Source organism: Phoxinus phoxinus (genome assembly GCF_949152265.1).
Source record: "Phoxinus phoxinus genome assembly, chromosome: 15".
In the NCBI taxonomy this organism is placed as follows: domain Eukaryota; kingdom Metazoa; phylum Chordata; class Actinopteri; order Cypriniformes; family Leuciscidae; genus Phoxinus; species Phoxinus phoxinus.
In genome coordinates this window covers 30,637,512-30,654,765 of record NC_136890.1, presented here as the reverse complement: position 1 = coordinate 30,654,765, position 17,254 = coordinate 30,637,512, and the positions used below count along the sequence as shown (strand labels likewise).

The following is a 17,254-nucleotide window of genomic DNA, read 5'->3' as shown; positions in this document are numbered from 1 at the left end:
AAATATTTTTGTATTTTGCTTTTTCCCCTCATTTGCTTACAATTTAGTGCAAAATGTGTGAAAAATTACTATACATTTTATGGGTCCTATTTCTGTTTTACATAAATTCATATTTTATATTCTTAAGTGTCTTTACATATTTACATTTGTATTGTTTTTGCTAGATTTGTTTATTATTATTTTTCCTACTAAAGTCTTATAAATTTCTTGCATTTTTTTTTTATTGCACAAAAAAAAAAAGAGTAAACTATTGCCAAATACCAATATTCTGAATTATTATTATTTTGTACAGCCAGTCATTAGTTACCCAATATATTCATTACTAAACTCTTTCATCATCTGTAACGTGCCATATCACAAGCACAGTGTCTCTCTCCGTCTCTCGCATCTCTCTTCAGAGAAACAGTGAAGCTCCTCCCCCTCCCTCCCTCTGTTTCTCTCTGTCTATCTCTGCTGGTGTTCAGTGGCAGCGTATCTCTTCACTGCAGAGGCAGCTACATTCTCTCCTTCAGGATGTCGGGCCTTCTGACCAACTCTGTTCTGCTTTTCCTCTCTCTGACGCTGTTCCAGATCCTCACACCAGAGGCAAAGGTAAAGCACACACCACACCAGACCCTCATCGTGCGTGTTCGGTGAGACCGATTCCTCTAAAGCTACATTTTAACCTGCATGTTTTCCTCCTTTTTGCCTCTATCCAGTTAGAATAAAGGTTTGAATTGGCTGGTAAATGCTGATTTCATTTTGTTTCATTTTGAATATTTGTATATGAATCATTGCACATGGATTATTGTGAATATGGGAAAGTACACGGTGTACTATTTAGTTGCTTTTTATACGTTACGCTTGGCTGCGTGTTAATTTCTGCTGAACTGATCGAGATCACTCGAGCCAGATGGCGTGAAATGGGGCGTACAATCATCATTGCCTGGCAACAACAGAGCACATATCGACACGGCTTTACTGGCGAATAGGATCCTCATTAAATTCTGGAAATTTCTCTGAAAGACAGTGTCCAGAAACAACCCAAGATCACATTAAACATTAAATGCATCGTTCAATTACAGAGCTCTATGTTATTTTATGATGGCAGCACTTGATCCAGTAATACTAACACTTTCTCTTCTATTCTATTCTATTTATTTATAGAAAATAAAATAAAATAAAAACATTACGTGTTCAGCGTTAGATTAAACTGAGAAGGGTCATAGCACTTGCGTTTTGTTGTCCTACTGTTAGTTTAACTGCTTCTATTGATCTCATTTGTAGGTCGCTTTGGATAAAAGCGTCTGCTAAATGAATACATGTAAATGTAAATGATGAGAGACAGCATTTGTTGATTCTTCTGCTCTATTGCTGATTAAACCAGGACTGTACTATATTTTGTCATTAACTAAATGTAGGTCTATTCAGAGATTTTAAACATAGAATATTACATTTAATTCAAAAACAAGTGTTAGTGTTACGAGTCTTATTTGCACCATTAGGGCCTGCGGTATACTGGTCTCTAGATCTCTAGATAATGTGCTGCAGCACTGATGCACTGGAGAGATCTGTGGGCAGCTGTTGTGAATTAAAGTAACTAGTAGAGTTTGTTTTGACCATCTGTTGCCGTCATTAGCGTGTGCGCTCATGTTTTCAGCACCACGGACAGCGGACGTCACTGATACTGAGCTGAATATAAAAGCCACAGTGATTTTGGGAATGTGTGAAGGATTATGGACCGTATCTGAAGGACAACACAGGACAAAATCAATAGTAGAGGAAGCACAATCTCATTAGCAGAACAAACAGCCAGTCTTTCACTGGAGCGGAGGAGGAACGCTGCCATGGCAACAGCTTTCAGAGAGCACACTCAGTTTCTCACATCCATCCATCCATCCATTCATACTATCCATCTATACTGCAAAAATGCTTGTGCTTCATGTGGCAACATTTAATTAAAATGAAATTAACTGATTTTTTAAAAGAAAAAGAAAGAATTAATAAGACTGAAACTTATATTTTTCATTTAAGCTGTACGATGTGTGTGTGTGTGTGTGTGTGTGTGTGTGTGTGTGTGTGTGTGTGTGTGTGTGTGTGTGTGTGTGTGTGTGTGTGTATATATACACACACACATTTTATTTATTAATATTTGAATTAATGTTTTTATATTTTAATCTTTCAGTTTGCAATTTGCATTAAAATTTTAGTTTAAATTATAGTCATTTTATAAAGTGCTTTTGTTATTTTTATTAGTTTGTTTGTTTTTATATTTAGCTTTATTTTGTTTTAGTAATTATCTTCAGTATTAATAGTATTTATTTCAAGTAGTTCCCAAGGCAACATATGTGCTTTTTTATTTAGTTTTTTTAATAGCTTTATTTTATTTTTATTTCGACTTTAGTTTTAGTAATTATTATTAGTAATAAAATTAGTGCTGTCAAATCGATTAATCACACCTAACATTAAAGTTTGTAAATATATGTGTGTGTGTGTGTGTGTGTGTGTGAGTGTGTGTGTGAGTGTGTGTGTGTGTGTGTGTGTGTGTGTGTGTGTGTGTGTGTGTGTGTGTGTGTGTGTGTGTGTGTGTGTGTGTGTGTGTGTGTGTGTGTGTTACATACATTTACAAACTTATGTTAGATGCGATTAATCGATTTGACAGCACTAGTGTTAATAATATTAGTATTTTTACATTTCTAATTCTCATATGTTATTTTATTTCAATTACTGAAAACAATTTTTAATAGTTTTAGTTAACAGTAACACTGATTGGCTTACAATGTTTTAATGTAAACAGTTTATGTTACACTATTAATATTAATCATCTCTAGTACGTTTAGTACGTTACAATGACACACCAACTGCAAACTGATGTGACGCACTTCGGCTGGAGTCTGCGGGAGTTTGACTAGCAGAGGGCGTTTGTAACTTCGCAGAAAGTTGTTCATGTTAGAAATCTTTCCATTGGTGCAGTAATGCGGAGTAGAGCAGATGGTAAGGAACCGGAGGACATCAACACCACTTGAACTCATGGACAACAAGATAACAAGATCTTCCCTTCCCACCACCCACACACACACACACACGTCAGGGGCGGGACAGACGTCATAATGCGCCAGAGTGAGTCATCAAATACACACACACATCAGCGCCCAGAGGAATCCTGTTCCTTTAGTTTCATACGTCACGATCTGCCTCATTTATTATGAATCATAACAGCCCTGAAATACCACACGAAGCTCAAACTGAAGAACTGACTCAATACAGACACTGTTTTATTTATCATTCTGACACAACTGATGCAGAATATGATTTATAATAACACAAATCTTGCACAGAGGGTATGTTTGAACACCACTGCTAGTCGTCTCTCAGCGCTCGCTTTGCGATTTCAAATAATTACGCTGAGGGTGAAGGCAACGTCATGACTCAGCACTTCTTCATAACCTCAGGCTTGAGCTGAGCTGTTCAGTGGCTAACACCAATAGAGAAACAGATTTAAGGCTCTCTAGACAATCAATCACCGCTGAAACGCAGGTCTCCTGTCAGTAATGGTGGACATAGATCATCAGAGCAGTGACAGAACTAATATACGCTGAAGAGGAGCTGGTTACTCATACTGTCAGAATGTGCTTGCTGTGCACACTACAGTGATTTCAGCTTCTTGAAAAGCATCTTTCTTTTCTTCTCAATAGTGTGCATGTGTAATTGAATGCCTGATTCACTGTGGATGGAGAGGAGGTGTGAGGATGAGAGGAAAACGTGCTTACTAATGCTTCCTCTGAATGAAATGTGGCGAACTGTGACGAATGCATGAATGATTAGTATGTGTCACATTAAAGTGGGAGGTGTGTGTTTCTGTGCAGAACAGATGTACTTCCGAACGTACAAATTTAACATATTCTACCCTTACTGCCATTCATCATACAGTTTGTCCTCTGAATATATCAATTGCTAAATATGATTCAGTTACATTATTAAATTGAATTTCAAAATAAAATTGCATTAATTAAAATTTGTTATAGATGATTTCAGTCAAGTGAGGTAATTTCCACTAAAATGTAAAAAACAAAATAAAAGTTACAAATAACGAGGGGGGGGGGGGGGCAACTGAAATCGCTTATAGCATCTATAACCATTTTTTATTAATACAATTTCAAACCCAGACAAATATGCATCACAAATTTACTGTCATAGATCAAAAATGTATACAAAAGAATGCTGAGCCCCATTCCATCATTATTGCTATAGATGATGTAAGCGATTTCAGTCATTATAGTAAAAACTTTGTTGTTGTTTTTTACTAACAATCAGAGTTTGACATTAAAGGGGTGGTTGATTATGATTTCACTTTTCTAACTTTAGTTAGTGTGTAATGTTGCTGTTTGAGCATAAACAACATCTGCACAGTTCCAATGCTCAAAGTTCAAAGCAAAGGGAGATTTTAAAGAAATTGTTTTTCAAGGACGACAACAAACGGCTGGTAGGGACTACACGACATTCCTCCCGGGTTAGCGACATCACAAACCCTAAAATCTACATAAACACGCCCTCGGGAACGCGGTGTATAGATTATCATGACAGAATATGCTAAGCAATGACTAGAAGATATACACATAAGCTACATAAATTCATCAACTAACCATTCAGAAATGTTGTCTACATGTTGTCACTTCTTCTTGAGTCTCTCCATCTTTGTCTGACTCCGGTTTGAACATAAAAGGCGAAAAGTTTTAGAAAATTTCAGAACACAAGCTGTTCAAGACTCCGCCCCCTGTGCCGGTGTTGTGCCGAATTTCGACCCCCTGCCAAATTATTACCCCCCTCGTTGAAGTCAGTACCTGATTGCCTAATCCTAACCCCACCCCTAATCCCAACCCCTCCCCCACAACCAATCCTAAACCTACCAATGCTAGGGGGGTAATAATTTGGCGGGGGTCGAAATTCGGCACAACACCGGGAGCAGCCGCTAATTTGCATTTAAAGGGACAGACACAAAAACGGTGTGTTTTTGCTCACCCTCAAAAAGTGATAATTTTAACATGATATATAAAAATATCTGTGGGGTATTTTGAGCTAAAACTTCACATCTGGGGACATCAGAGACTTATTTTACATCTTGTAAAAAGGGCATTATACCACCCCTTTAACCTTTTTGCTCACCAGTCACTGTGGCAAGTGGTTTTCCAAAATTACTAGCCACTCAGCATTTTCAGATTGCTGAAAAGTATCGAAAAATCAATATATATTTTTGACAACACTACATTGCAATTAGTTTATTATTTCAGATGCCTTTTTAAAAGACTACAATTAAAAAATGTAAAGTTATATAAATTTCAACCCGCCAAAGTGTCTATAGCAAGTGACTGCATTAAAGGGCACCTATTATGACATTTAAAATGTTCCTAATGTTGTTGTGGGAGTCCCCAACAACAGTTTTACATGCATGCAATGACAAAAAACACTTTTGTTTTCGTATAATATGCATTTATTTTTACCTGATTTGCTCACCGACTCCCAAATGATTCGTTCAACGACTCGTTTTTCAAACCCCTCCTTTGCGCGACGCTAATCTGCGATTGGTCAGATGACCCAGCAGTGTTTACAGAGATAATACTTATTGTTTAACACGGAGTACAATGATGCTTTTATCAATTAAATTGTATTATAATAATGATTATAGTCCACTGCTTTATAGTTTGTAGTAAACAACGAAAAATAAGATAAAGAATTTAATGTTATGTTAGCGAGCATAGCCCAGAGTTCATATTGTAAAAGCACAATCAGTCTTTGTTTGCGTTAGCCCGATGCATAAACATAACGTTTTTACAAAAAAAAAAATGCAGTTACGTTACTATGAGGTATTACTCTATTCTTTAGACAACTCCGAAAACAACGACAAACACTTCACATATCTCAATACAATTGCCATTGAAGACCTAGAAGCTAAACGGTGCTTACACAACAAACAAAATAATTATTAAGCATGCTACATAAAATATAAAAGCAAAAATTATTAATAACACTTACAGGTTGTGATACGGAGGAGGAAGCTGATGCAAATACACTTGGAACTGAACCTTCCTTCAATATCAGCCGACTCGCGAATCCAAGTTTGATTGCATTTAAAAAGCACAAGGCTCGGACTATACTTCTGTGGTATAGTGAATTGTAGCCACTTCAAATGCTCCTCCTTGGGCAGATGAAAAAAGTTTGCTTTTGAGCCGCACTTCAGAACACAGCGTCTCGTCGCCATGATATTTTCCCTGGCCTTGGAGCGCAATAAGTGGGCGTATCTTATTCAAATAACTTGACAAGTTGACGTCATCTAGTCAGAGAAAAAGCTTCGGTCTTCTAACGATTCATAAAAATGACTCAGAGTCGACTCTCACTTTTGAAAGACAATAACTTTATATACGGTGCACTTTCATATTTCAAACTTTGCAGGATGTTTTTGTTCACTTAGATCTATGTTACACACTACATGAAAGGTAAATTTCAAAATTCCATAATAGGTGCCCTTTAACCTTACACGTTACTGCTGTAATCCACCCGAATTAGTCAAGCCCTAACAATAATAATACAAAGTTTAGCTGAAACTGCCAACATTATTGAAATCTATAGCATCTTTATCCATTTTTAATTCATGCAATTTTACAAATTTACCGCTAGCTAAACCAAAACCCCGCCCATCAAAGACCTGTCAACGGAACTAATCTTGCGGCGCCACATACAGAGTAGACCATTATAAACATAAACATTTATGAATGGAGAGCCCCATTCCATCTTCCATCTACTTACCAATGTGCAGACTACTCTATCCTCCATCATATCACTGAAAATGCAGCTCTGTCGTTCAGCCTCAAACCTTCGAGGTTTCTCTTCTTCGCCTGTGGTCCATCTAATCTAATAAACGTTTTTCAACGGCTCTGATTCAAACTAAAGTTGATACTGAAAGCTTATTGGCTTGAACGGGCAGCCTTTGAGGCTGCGTCATTTGAATATTCATTCTGATTGGCCAGTTCAGTTTTGTTTTCTGCTGTCAGCCTCCTCTAAAATTCGAATTCGAAGGAACAATCGTTCCTTCAGTGATTAAAAACGCGCCTGATTTACCGCGTACAAAAAAGTGTGATTTTGTGCTTTTTTTGTATTTAAAAACCAAAACATATTGTTGTTCGTTATAGCCAGGGTTTAAAATATGGGAAACATGATAAAGATTGGTTAGGCAGATTTAAAAATATTTAAGTGTGTGTGTGTGTGTGTGTGTGTGTGTGTGTGTGTGTGTGTGTGTGTGTGTGTGTGTGTGTGTGTGTGTGTGTGTGTGTGTGTGTGTGTGTGCTAATATACTGTAGCTTTCCAAATGGTATTTAAGAGTGCAATGCATGTAAATAAAAGTTCTCTGTACCAAAATGTGCACAATGTTGTTTATATTGCTTTAATATGGAAACAGAAGACATTTTTCACCAATCAGCTGTTGTGTTTGTCTTCCTCCCTCTGTTTCTCAGCCTCTCTCTGCCATGCGAGGTCGCAGCTTTGACAGCCAGGCCGGAGGAGTGCGTCTCCGAAGAGACCTGCGGGATTCAGTGCCCTACGAGGCCCAGATGATGGCTTATCCAGCTGCTGACTTCAAGAGCCGGAGCAATGATCTGTACTACCAGCCAGAGGTCCTGAGAGCTCAAGGTCTGGGACAGGCCCTCCAGCGCCTGGTGGAGAACGATCAGAGGCGGGAACAAGAAGCAGCTTATCTGGCATCAATGCTGCGTCTCCTTAACCAAGCACAGAACAACGGACAGGGCAAACCAGAGGAAGATGAGGAGGATGAGGGGGATTTCCAGGCACCGTACCCTCCGGACTACGATGAGACCGAGCAGGCCGTGAGCATGGCCAAGCCCCAGGGCCTTCTGGACCCTCAGCTTACTCAGGCTCTACTCAACCGCTACAAGCAGGAGAGACTGATGCAGGCTGGACTCGCTCCGACAACCAACAGGATTCCAGAGAGAGAGCAGGACAAAGACCAAGAGATGCTGAGGTAGCGGGAACCAAACCAAGGCCTCAGAGTCAGGGTTATTACCTATTACAAACATTTGTGTTCATTAAAATAAAGTTGAAACAAATATTTTGTTACAAGCTGGAAATAAAATAAAATTTTAATATATTAATTAATTAATGAATTAAAATACATAAAACATGTATTAAACATAAATAGTAATGTTTAAATAATAATAATAATAATTATAGAATTTAAATATTGATAAAAAAAAAAAATTCTCAAAATTTTCTAGTGACTGGTCACATCTAAATTTTTCAATTGGCCCAAGTGAAATTCTGCAAATTAATACAATTAAATTGTGTGTTTGTTAATGTGAGTTAATATTTTTTTTACAGTGCATTAACTAGTGTTAACATTTTAATCAAGTATTTGTAAATGTTGAAATTAACATTTACAAAGATTAATAAATGCTGAATTTTTAGAAGGTTAGAATTTTTGTACAGTGCACAGTAACAAATGGATTGCTCATGGTTAGTTCATGCTAGTTAATACTTTAACTAATGTTAACTAATAAACCTTATTGTAGAGTGTTACCAAAAAATCTAATTGAAAATATTAATACAAATATAAATATTAGATGAAAACCTAAACTAAAAGTAAAACTAAATAATATTTTAAAAACTAAATGACTAAAGCACATAACAAAATTGCTAAAAATATTTTTAAAAAATTAAATGAAAGCTGATTTCATGTTAACTTTAAGCAAACAATTAACAGTATTTCTGTCTTTGCATTGTTAAGGTACCTTGTTGAGAAGATCCTCTCCGGCTTGGCATCGGGTGGCAGTCAGGGAGGCCCTTCAAACCAGCGTGCCAAACGGGACCTGAGCGCCGCGGCCAGCGTGGAGCGATCCGGAGGACCCGTCCTGAAGCGTTCCCGCCGCTCCCTAGACTCCGCCCCCGTCCCACAGGTGGAGGCGTCCCTGCTGAGGGTGAAAAGGCTGGATGACGACGACGACGACGATGACGACAGAACGCCACATGTCGGCCTGCAGAGGATGAAGCGCATAGACACTGACCTGCCGCCCCCCAAAAAAACCAGCCGCAAGCGCAGGGCCCTGACCTTCGACCCCGCCATGATCGCACAGCACATCCTCCAGTACCTGCCAGCCTGAAGAGTGCATGTGAGAGTCAGAGGAAAACAAGGGAAATGTGGGGAGGGTAAATAGAAGGAAATCTAGACCGACAGAGCAAGCTTACAGATACGCCAGCATTCATTGTCATCTGCCGAAGTCTAATCTAATCAGGCCTGCTTGCCAAGGTGCTCTGATATGATGTTTCGATGTTATACTATAATAAATTCCACACACATAACAGCTTATGGAATATGCTTTTTGTTTTCCTTCTTTCTTGCCACATTGTACAGGCATTTTAATACCTGTTGGTAACCAGATAAGGCTGCTGGTCTCTCACTCAGTCCTTAAAAACAAAACCACAGCTTGACCAGCCAGCGTCATGCGAGAGTGCGTTTAGGTGACGTTTCTCATGTGAGTTTCTACATCTCAGCAACCCAGAATCCCTGAGCCTCTTTAAAGGAGCGCTTGCTGGTTCTGCTCCCATCATGCTCCATATATCCTTGTGTACCAGAGCTTTACTACGGCTGTCTGTGGGTGTGAGAACCTCTTTGCACATTTTCAGATTATAAGCGAAGCAACAGAGCTCACATTGTACTTTCTGCTGTTAATATGGCTCTTTATGGAAAATAAAGTCATTTCTAGGTTGCTGTATTGAATATTTCCTGTAATAATGAACATAAATTAGCCTATAAAACAGCTACCCATTGATAATTCACAACTTAAACATTGTGAAATCTAATTTACATTCACAAAGTTTGGGGTTTATTTATTTTTTTGGTCAATATGTTAATACTTGTATTCAGCAGGGATGCATTAAACTGATTAAAAGTGGCAGTAATGTTAAAAAAGATTTCAAATTATGTTCTTATGAATTTTCTATTCGTCATTGACATTGAAATGTTTCTTGCGCACCAAATCAGCTTATTAGAAATATTTTTTAAGAATCACATGAAATATACCATTTTCCACATGAATAAATATATAAAAAATATATGATGGTCATCATGTGTAAAATACAACATATTAAAACAAAAAATTGTTATTTTAAATTGAAATAATATTTCACAATATTACAGATTTTACTGTTTTTTTTTTTTTACATCCAAGACATTTACATCCAAATAGCAATGAATCTACACAACAAAACCCGAACATCAACCTATGAAACCGCTTAATCCAGAATCAGTCGATTTCACTTTTTTATTTAATTTCACAAATGAATTTAATTTATATTTACTTACAGTAACAGATCAGTTGGAAGACATAAATCTGCTACTACATCTATTGTATGTACTTTTAGAAATTACATTTTAGTTTGAAACAAATGATAGAGAAACAAAAATCTCTGAAATATGATATTTATTGCAGAAGATATCTGGTACAGGTTTAAACAGCACAACGCATCAGATCAGCTGCTTTATACAGCAATAAGCAGCACTATGTGAGTTTAGGCTCATCTAAATGTCAAACAGTGAGTTTCCTGTCCTCTCTTTCTCTGATTGGCTGTTATAGTGGTGTCACCTTAATGTCATGTGCATCCTATCCGAGCTTGATGAAATGTTTATTGTCCTCCTTGACTTGGCTTTGAAACACTGTCTGATAATAACTAATCACTGTCCCAACTTTCATGCTCTCTGGGTTTGTAATCTGACTATATAAATTTGTGAAGGAAATCGTGGCTCTGAGTATTTAAACGCTTTTCGATATTCGTGCAGTCATAAAATCGTGTACAAAAATACATATCTCTGCACTGCAAGTTTTGTCAAACAACAAAAATCACTGTACGTGCTAATAAAGTGTATGTGAACACCAACCGTTTGTTTAGAACTTTGCATTGCTTTTAAACTGGAAGTGGATTATAAATTACATCACATTTTAGATTTAATGCATTGGCTTAATAAAATGACACATGCACAACAAAGTCACGACTAAGAAAAGGACTTGCGTATGTATAAACGGTGGGTGAAGACGATTCAGACGGCATAAAACAAAACCATATTGTGACATCTCCATAGAAACATTATAATCACAGCAATAATGATCCAATCATAGACTATTTGCCTATTTAAATGCAAACAGCGACTTTTTTCGGGGCCGGGCAGTGTGTGTATGTGTGTGTGTGTGTGTGTATGTGTGTGTGTGTGTGTGTGTGTGTGTGTGTGTGTGTGATCTGTATAGACCAGAAGCATGCATTAAGAAAATAATTAGGTCAATAATTTAACAGATATAATAACAGGGTTAGGTAACACTTTAATTTAGGGTCCAATTCTCACTATTAACTAGTTGCTTATTAGCATGTATATTACTAGGATATTGACTGTTTATTGTTATGAAGAACATATTAATGCCTTATTGCGCATGACCATATTCTACATCCCTTAATCCTTCTCAACAACTACCTTAATAACTATTAATAAGCAGCAATTAGGAGTTTATTGAGGCAAAAGTCATAGTTAATAGTGAGAATTGGACCCTAATCTAAAGTTTGACTGAATTATAACACTGAAACTGTGACTACATCTTCAATCTCATCTTAAATTCATGCACAAGAAATGTCCAGAACACAGAACCAAACATCAAACGGCATTCATTTAATCTTTTGGACTTGGGCTACAACTCAAATAGAAATGCACTAAAGAAAATAACCTTTCCTCTTTCCTATTTAAAGCCAGCATTATTCGATCAGACTAATGTTCCTCCGCCAGGGGAGACTCGGATACAGTTGCCAGGTGACTGTTTCTACGCACACAGGTTATGTAAGCTGACTTCACAGGATGATGACATCATCTCTTCACACGTTTCATGTCATCATTATTTGTCGAGAGTGAAGTTCACAGACGGCGTGATGAAACGGCCACCTGAGAAAGAACAGTGATGTGAGCTGCAGAAGAGAGGAGAGGATGCTGGGTAAAAAACACACACTAGATTCCAGTCTTACCAGCGGTTTCTGGCTGTTGAGGACAGCTCCTCTTTCATGCTGCCAGTAACAAGCCAGTCACTGAGGAGAGAGGAGAACACAGCATGATTGGAACATCTGGATGTAGAGGATCACATGATAATGAATAGGATTAACATTTAGTACATTTTAGGAATTTAGTAAATTAAAGCTGCCGTCGGCAACTCTGGCAGATTGAGTGGACTTAGACAAAATTTTGAATGTTTACAACTCTCATGCCCCTCCCCCACTACCAACGAGCACCCGCCCATCGTCAGTGCGTGTGTACCTGATTTTCTGTGAACGCGTCCGTCTTCAGCATCGATCAACACCATAGACTCGGAGGTAGGCTGCCCTGGCTAATCTATCCATAGATAGCAATAACCGAGGAACTGGAAGCTTGTTATTAGATTTTCTCTCTGCCATCACGCTTCGTACAATCTTCAGGCGAACTTCAGGCGTGTTGTGTGCATGTGATATTGTAACGTCCGCGTCTGCGCGAGGGAGGGGGATCTGTGATTTGTGCACGACCTGTGATTGACAGTCAGATCTCACTGTTTAGACCCGATGATCCGGGAGCGGTGGATTTTTGCAAAACAAAATAACACGCTCCAGGTGGAGTTAGAAGCTCGGGTTTTTTCTAAAACCACCTTATTTATGTTGTTCTGTCGGATTATAGTGTCAATTTCACTGAATTTGATCAAAAAAAATTTGCCGACGGCAGCTTTAAGAAAGAAAGCAGTACAGCTCCCCATATCACCTTATTACCACAATATCACAATCAAAAGCAAAGTCAGTTTTTTGTACATCTGTATAAAAAGAAAAATAATTTGCCAACATTTATTAATATGAATAAAAGTTAGAATATTATATGATATATATATATATATATATAATATCAATATTAATATAATATTAATATAATATATATAGGTTTTATATATTTTTTTATTAATAGTTTGAATTAGTTTTTAGCTTTTATATTTTCAGAAGTCATTTTCATTTTAGTTGTAGTAATTTTGTTAATATAAGTTTTAGTTTTTATTAAAATACTACTATTTAGCTTGGTCATTTAATACATTTTATCTTCAACTTCATCTAATATTTATGTGTTTTATTTAATATCAGCTTTATTTCAATTAACAGAAAAGATTTTTAATATTTTATTTTTATTTAACAATATTAATAATGAAGTATAAAAAGAAGAAGCATAAAACACAATTATATTTGAATGTAATATGTACACACACACACATATATATATATATATTAAATGAGAATGCTTTTTTTTTATAATTTAGTATAAAAATCATGCTAACTAAGCTCTCTTAAAATGGGCTGTAAAACATGAATTGATTTTCCATTCACCATCACCATCCTTGGCATTTTCTGGCAGCAGGGCATCTTGGCGGTTCCCTAATACAAAAGCCAGCGTGGAAAGTATGCCGGCATCCAGGACTCCCAGCATGGCCAGTATGTACGCCCAGTGAACGGAGCAGTTCCCTGGGGAGAAACTACTCACACGCTCCCCGCACAGCGCCCGCATCTCAGCACACGCCCAGGAGTCTGGGAACAACACACACGCCAGGACCAAACAGAAGCCTGGGGACACAAACAAAGATGCATTAGGAACGAGGGGAACGAGAGAGAGCGAGAGAGAGAGAGAGAGAGAGATGTGCTGCTTAACATGTTTAGATCAGATTTCCAGTCTAGAAGGCCACATTTCAGTGTGGAGAGATTCTCAATGTAATATAGCTATGCAAAGAGGCTGTTATTGAAGGATGGCAGTGCACACTATATAGGACTCAACAGCAAACCCACGGCCTGTGACCCCAGAGCCTCATTTAACACGCAAAGACGTTAGCCAATCATAAACAAGCTCATTTACATGATCCTTCAGAAGTCTTAAAGGTACAAGCAAAAACAGCATGTTTAACTCTTAGGGTCATAATTAAATAATAAGTAAGGGTCATGAGAAACTGAATTATAATGTTTTTGGTGCAAAAAAAACCCCTGAATAACATGAGGAACCTTCAGACAAAAAAACTGCTATAAAAATGATATTATATGAGCTCTTTAGAGGAAATAACAAGCTTACTTAGTACACTGATCTCTGGATCATACTGTATTTCACCTCAAAATCTATCTATCTATCTATCTATCTATCTATCTATCTATCTATCTATCTATCTATCTATCTATCTATCTATCCATCCATCCATCCATCCATATACTCCATCCATCCATCCACCCATCCACCCATCCATCCATCCATCCATCCATCCACCCATCCATCCATCCATCCATCCACCCATCCCACCCATCCATCCATCCATCCATCCACCCATCCATCCATCCATCCATCCATCCATCCATATCATAGAAGTTGCTACCTCCTTGTGAAACCATTCATTCATTATTTTAATGAGAATGAGTACAAAAAATACAAAAAAGGAAACATGTCTGATTGCATTACAGTAATGACTCTGTTTGAGGGAAAATGAATTGCTTGATTGTCATGAAAATAGTGTCACAATGCAAAACAACTTAAAGGTAATGGTCCTAAAACAGGCTTCGTCTTATACCAAGAAATTAGATTTGATTTAAATTATATATATATATATTGGAGTCCGTAAGATTTAATACTTCTATTCAGCTAGGAGTGACAGACATTTATAATGTTAAAGAAGATTTCTATTTTATATAAATGTTTTATCTCGTGTTTATCTAAACCTAATTTTATAAATGCAACACTTTCCACAAAAATATTAAGCAGCACAAAAACAATCAGAAATGTATGTTGAGCATCAAATCAGAATGATTTCTGAAGGATCATGTGACACTGGAGACTGGAGTAATGATGCTGAAAATGCTATATATATTCAGAGAGAACACGGTTCTTTTAAATGGTAATATCTCATAATATTCCAGTGTTTACTGTCTCGGTGAGCATGAGAGACTTCTCTGACCGGAAGAAGCGCCTCACCTGCTGTGAGCTGCAGCCAAGCACAGATCTTATAGACCGTCGCTGTGTTGCAGAAGCGGAACAGACACAGGCAGCCCACGCTGGCCCACACCATGGTGAGAGACATGCACACCAGCACAGCGGGAGACTGGAAGGAAGGGAGTGGGGTCAGGGTGTGAAGAGACCCACGGCATTCTGGGACGGGCCAATCGGTCTCCACGCAGACCTCAAAGAGTCCCAGCGTCCCGCTCGGGGGGGCCGGTCCTCCTCCGCGGTAGTGCAGCTCTCGAGTGCCCACCCAGGACGGCTGGATGAGAATGACCACCTCGATGATAGCGAAGCAGAGCGTGCAGATGGCCCACAGCACGCCCACCGCCCGCGCGCTCCGGATGAACTCGGTCTGATACAGACGGGACACCTCAGACGTGTGATGCTGCATGCTGGACATAAACTCGCTTCTGTTTAATGTAAGACAAAACATATTATTCAGTGACATAAACAACCATTTTTTCTTAATGTCCATAACAACCCATTTTAAAGGGATAGTTCACCCAAAAAGGAAACTCACACACTCATGTCGTACCAAACCTGTATGACTGAAGAAAAGTCGGCTCCCATTGATTTCCATTGTGTTTGTTGTCCATACAATGGAAGTCAAAGGGAACGGATACAGTTTGGTTACCAAAATTCTTCAAAATATCTTCTTCTGTGTTTCACAGAAGAAAGTTATTCATACAGGATTGGGACGACATGAGAGAGAGTAAATTAGTTTTACTCTTTGGGTCTTTAAGGGTTTAGAAAATTTAGATTTCCCTCCTGTAACCGTATTTGATTTTGAAGGTCCTGATGTTGGCTGTCTAGTTTTTTTATCATACAAAATCAGTTTTTACTCAGATTTTTTTTTAAATCTGTACCCATGATATGATGATTGTATTATATGATAATAATATGGTACTTTAAAAAAAACTATTGTACTAAAATTCATGTACCAGTTTTTACGGTGGTATGGTAATGCATTAAATAAAGTTAACAAACAAAGAGCAAATCATTTGTTACAGAATTTATTATTCTTTGTTAATGTCAATACAACTGTGCATTGTTAGCTCAGGTCCATTAATTGATATTAATCATGTATAAGTAAATGTTGAAATTACCATTAACTAAGATTAATAAACGTTTTAGTCTTCTTAGTTTATGTTAACTAATGCAGTTAACTATAATGTTAACAAATGGAACCTTATTGTAAACCGTTACCGTTTTAATATAGTACTCTGTGGTAATAGCATTTATACTTTTTTGTAAGTGCATCATATTCATTTACATTACACTTCAAAGAATTCTGGAGCACGTCCATAAAAAATATGGTGTTATTATAAGTACAACCACAGTCATTTTTAACCCTAAAATATCACAAAGCATTGCCAAATGATAAAAAGGGACATGATGCACAGATGAGCATCTAAGAAAGTGAATGCCTACAGGAAAACGAACACAAAACCTGATCTGAACATGGTAAACGGTGTAAAATAGGTGGATGAAGGGTAATTCACCTCTCTGCTCTGGCTGATTCCAGGTCTCTTCCTCCAAAAACAGGAACTGGGGGACAAAATCACATTCAAATTTAATTACAGGAGAGCAGCATCACGTAAAAGCATGGGAGTGAGTGAAAGAGAGAAACTGACCTGAATGGAGGGATTGTTCTCCTCCTCTTGGTGGGATCACGGCAGGATGTGCGACATTAAAAACAGGCCCACGCTGGCTGCGACCATCTTCCTCGCACATATGGAGGGAAGAGAGGAGAGTGGGAGAGGGGAGGGGGAGCGCAGGGCCATTCTGATTGGGAGGAGGGTCTCTGCGTGTACACACAAATACACACGCAATAGCAATGCAATCCAATGATGCGCACACAATGAGAAAAGGAAATTATCAGTCAATCCCTGTATAGGGGGAAAGAGTTACAGCTCATTGATTCTAAAAGCATTACATTCCACGCAGAGATGAAAGAGGAAGAGAGAGATGGTGTAGAAGTGATGGATTTCAGATGAGAGAAAGATAAACAACGCAGAAAGACAGCAGAAGAGAAATAGAGGTTTGAATGTCCAACGGAAGAAGCTCATCTGTGCATCATTCAGCAGCGTCACTGACAGCATATACTGCATATGTATGTATGTATATATTTACAGTATTTATATATACTGTATATATATATTTAAAAAAAAAATATATATATATAAAAATATCTATAATATA

The 17,254-nt window shown here is 37.8% G+C and overlaps 2 protein-coding genes across 2 annotated transcripts; one reads left to right on the top strand and one right to left on the bottom strand.

Annotated features, from left to right (window-relative positions):
- Positions 1–464: 464 nt before the first annotated feature.
- pcsk1nl (proprotein convertase subtilisin/kexin type 1 inhibitor, like) lies at positions 465–10,917 on the top strand. The gene is made up of 3 exons (XM_079637199.1): positions 465–591; positions 7,485–8,008; positions 8,771–10,917. The coding sequence occupies exons 1-3, from the start codon at positions 514–516 to the stop codon at positions 9,141–9,143; spliced, it is 975 nt and encodes a 324-aa protein (XP_079493325.1). The 5' UTR covers positions 465–513; the 3' UTR covers positions 9,144–10,917.
- Positions 10,897–16,885, bottom strand: lhfpl4b (LHFPL tetraspan subfamily member 4b). The gene is made up of 6 exons (XM_079637200.1): positions 16,687–16,885; positions 16,555–16,600; positions 15,026–15,462; positions 13,408–13,641; positions 12,043–12,102; positions 10,897–11,962 (listed from the first exon to the last, which is right to left on the bottom strand). The coding sequence occupies exons 1-5, from the start codon at positions 16,784–16,786 to the stop codon at positions 12,077–12,079; spliced, it is 843 nt and encodes a 280-aa protein (XP_079493326.1). The 5' UTR covers positions 16,787–16,885; the 3' UTR covers positions 10,897–11,962; positions 12,043–12,076.
- Positions 16,886–17,254: the final 369 nt, after the last annotated feature.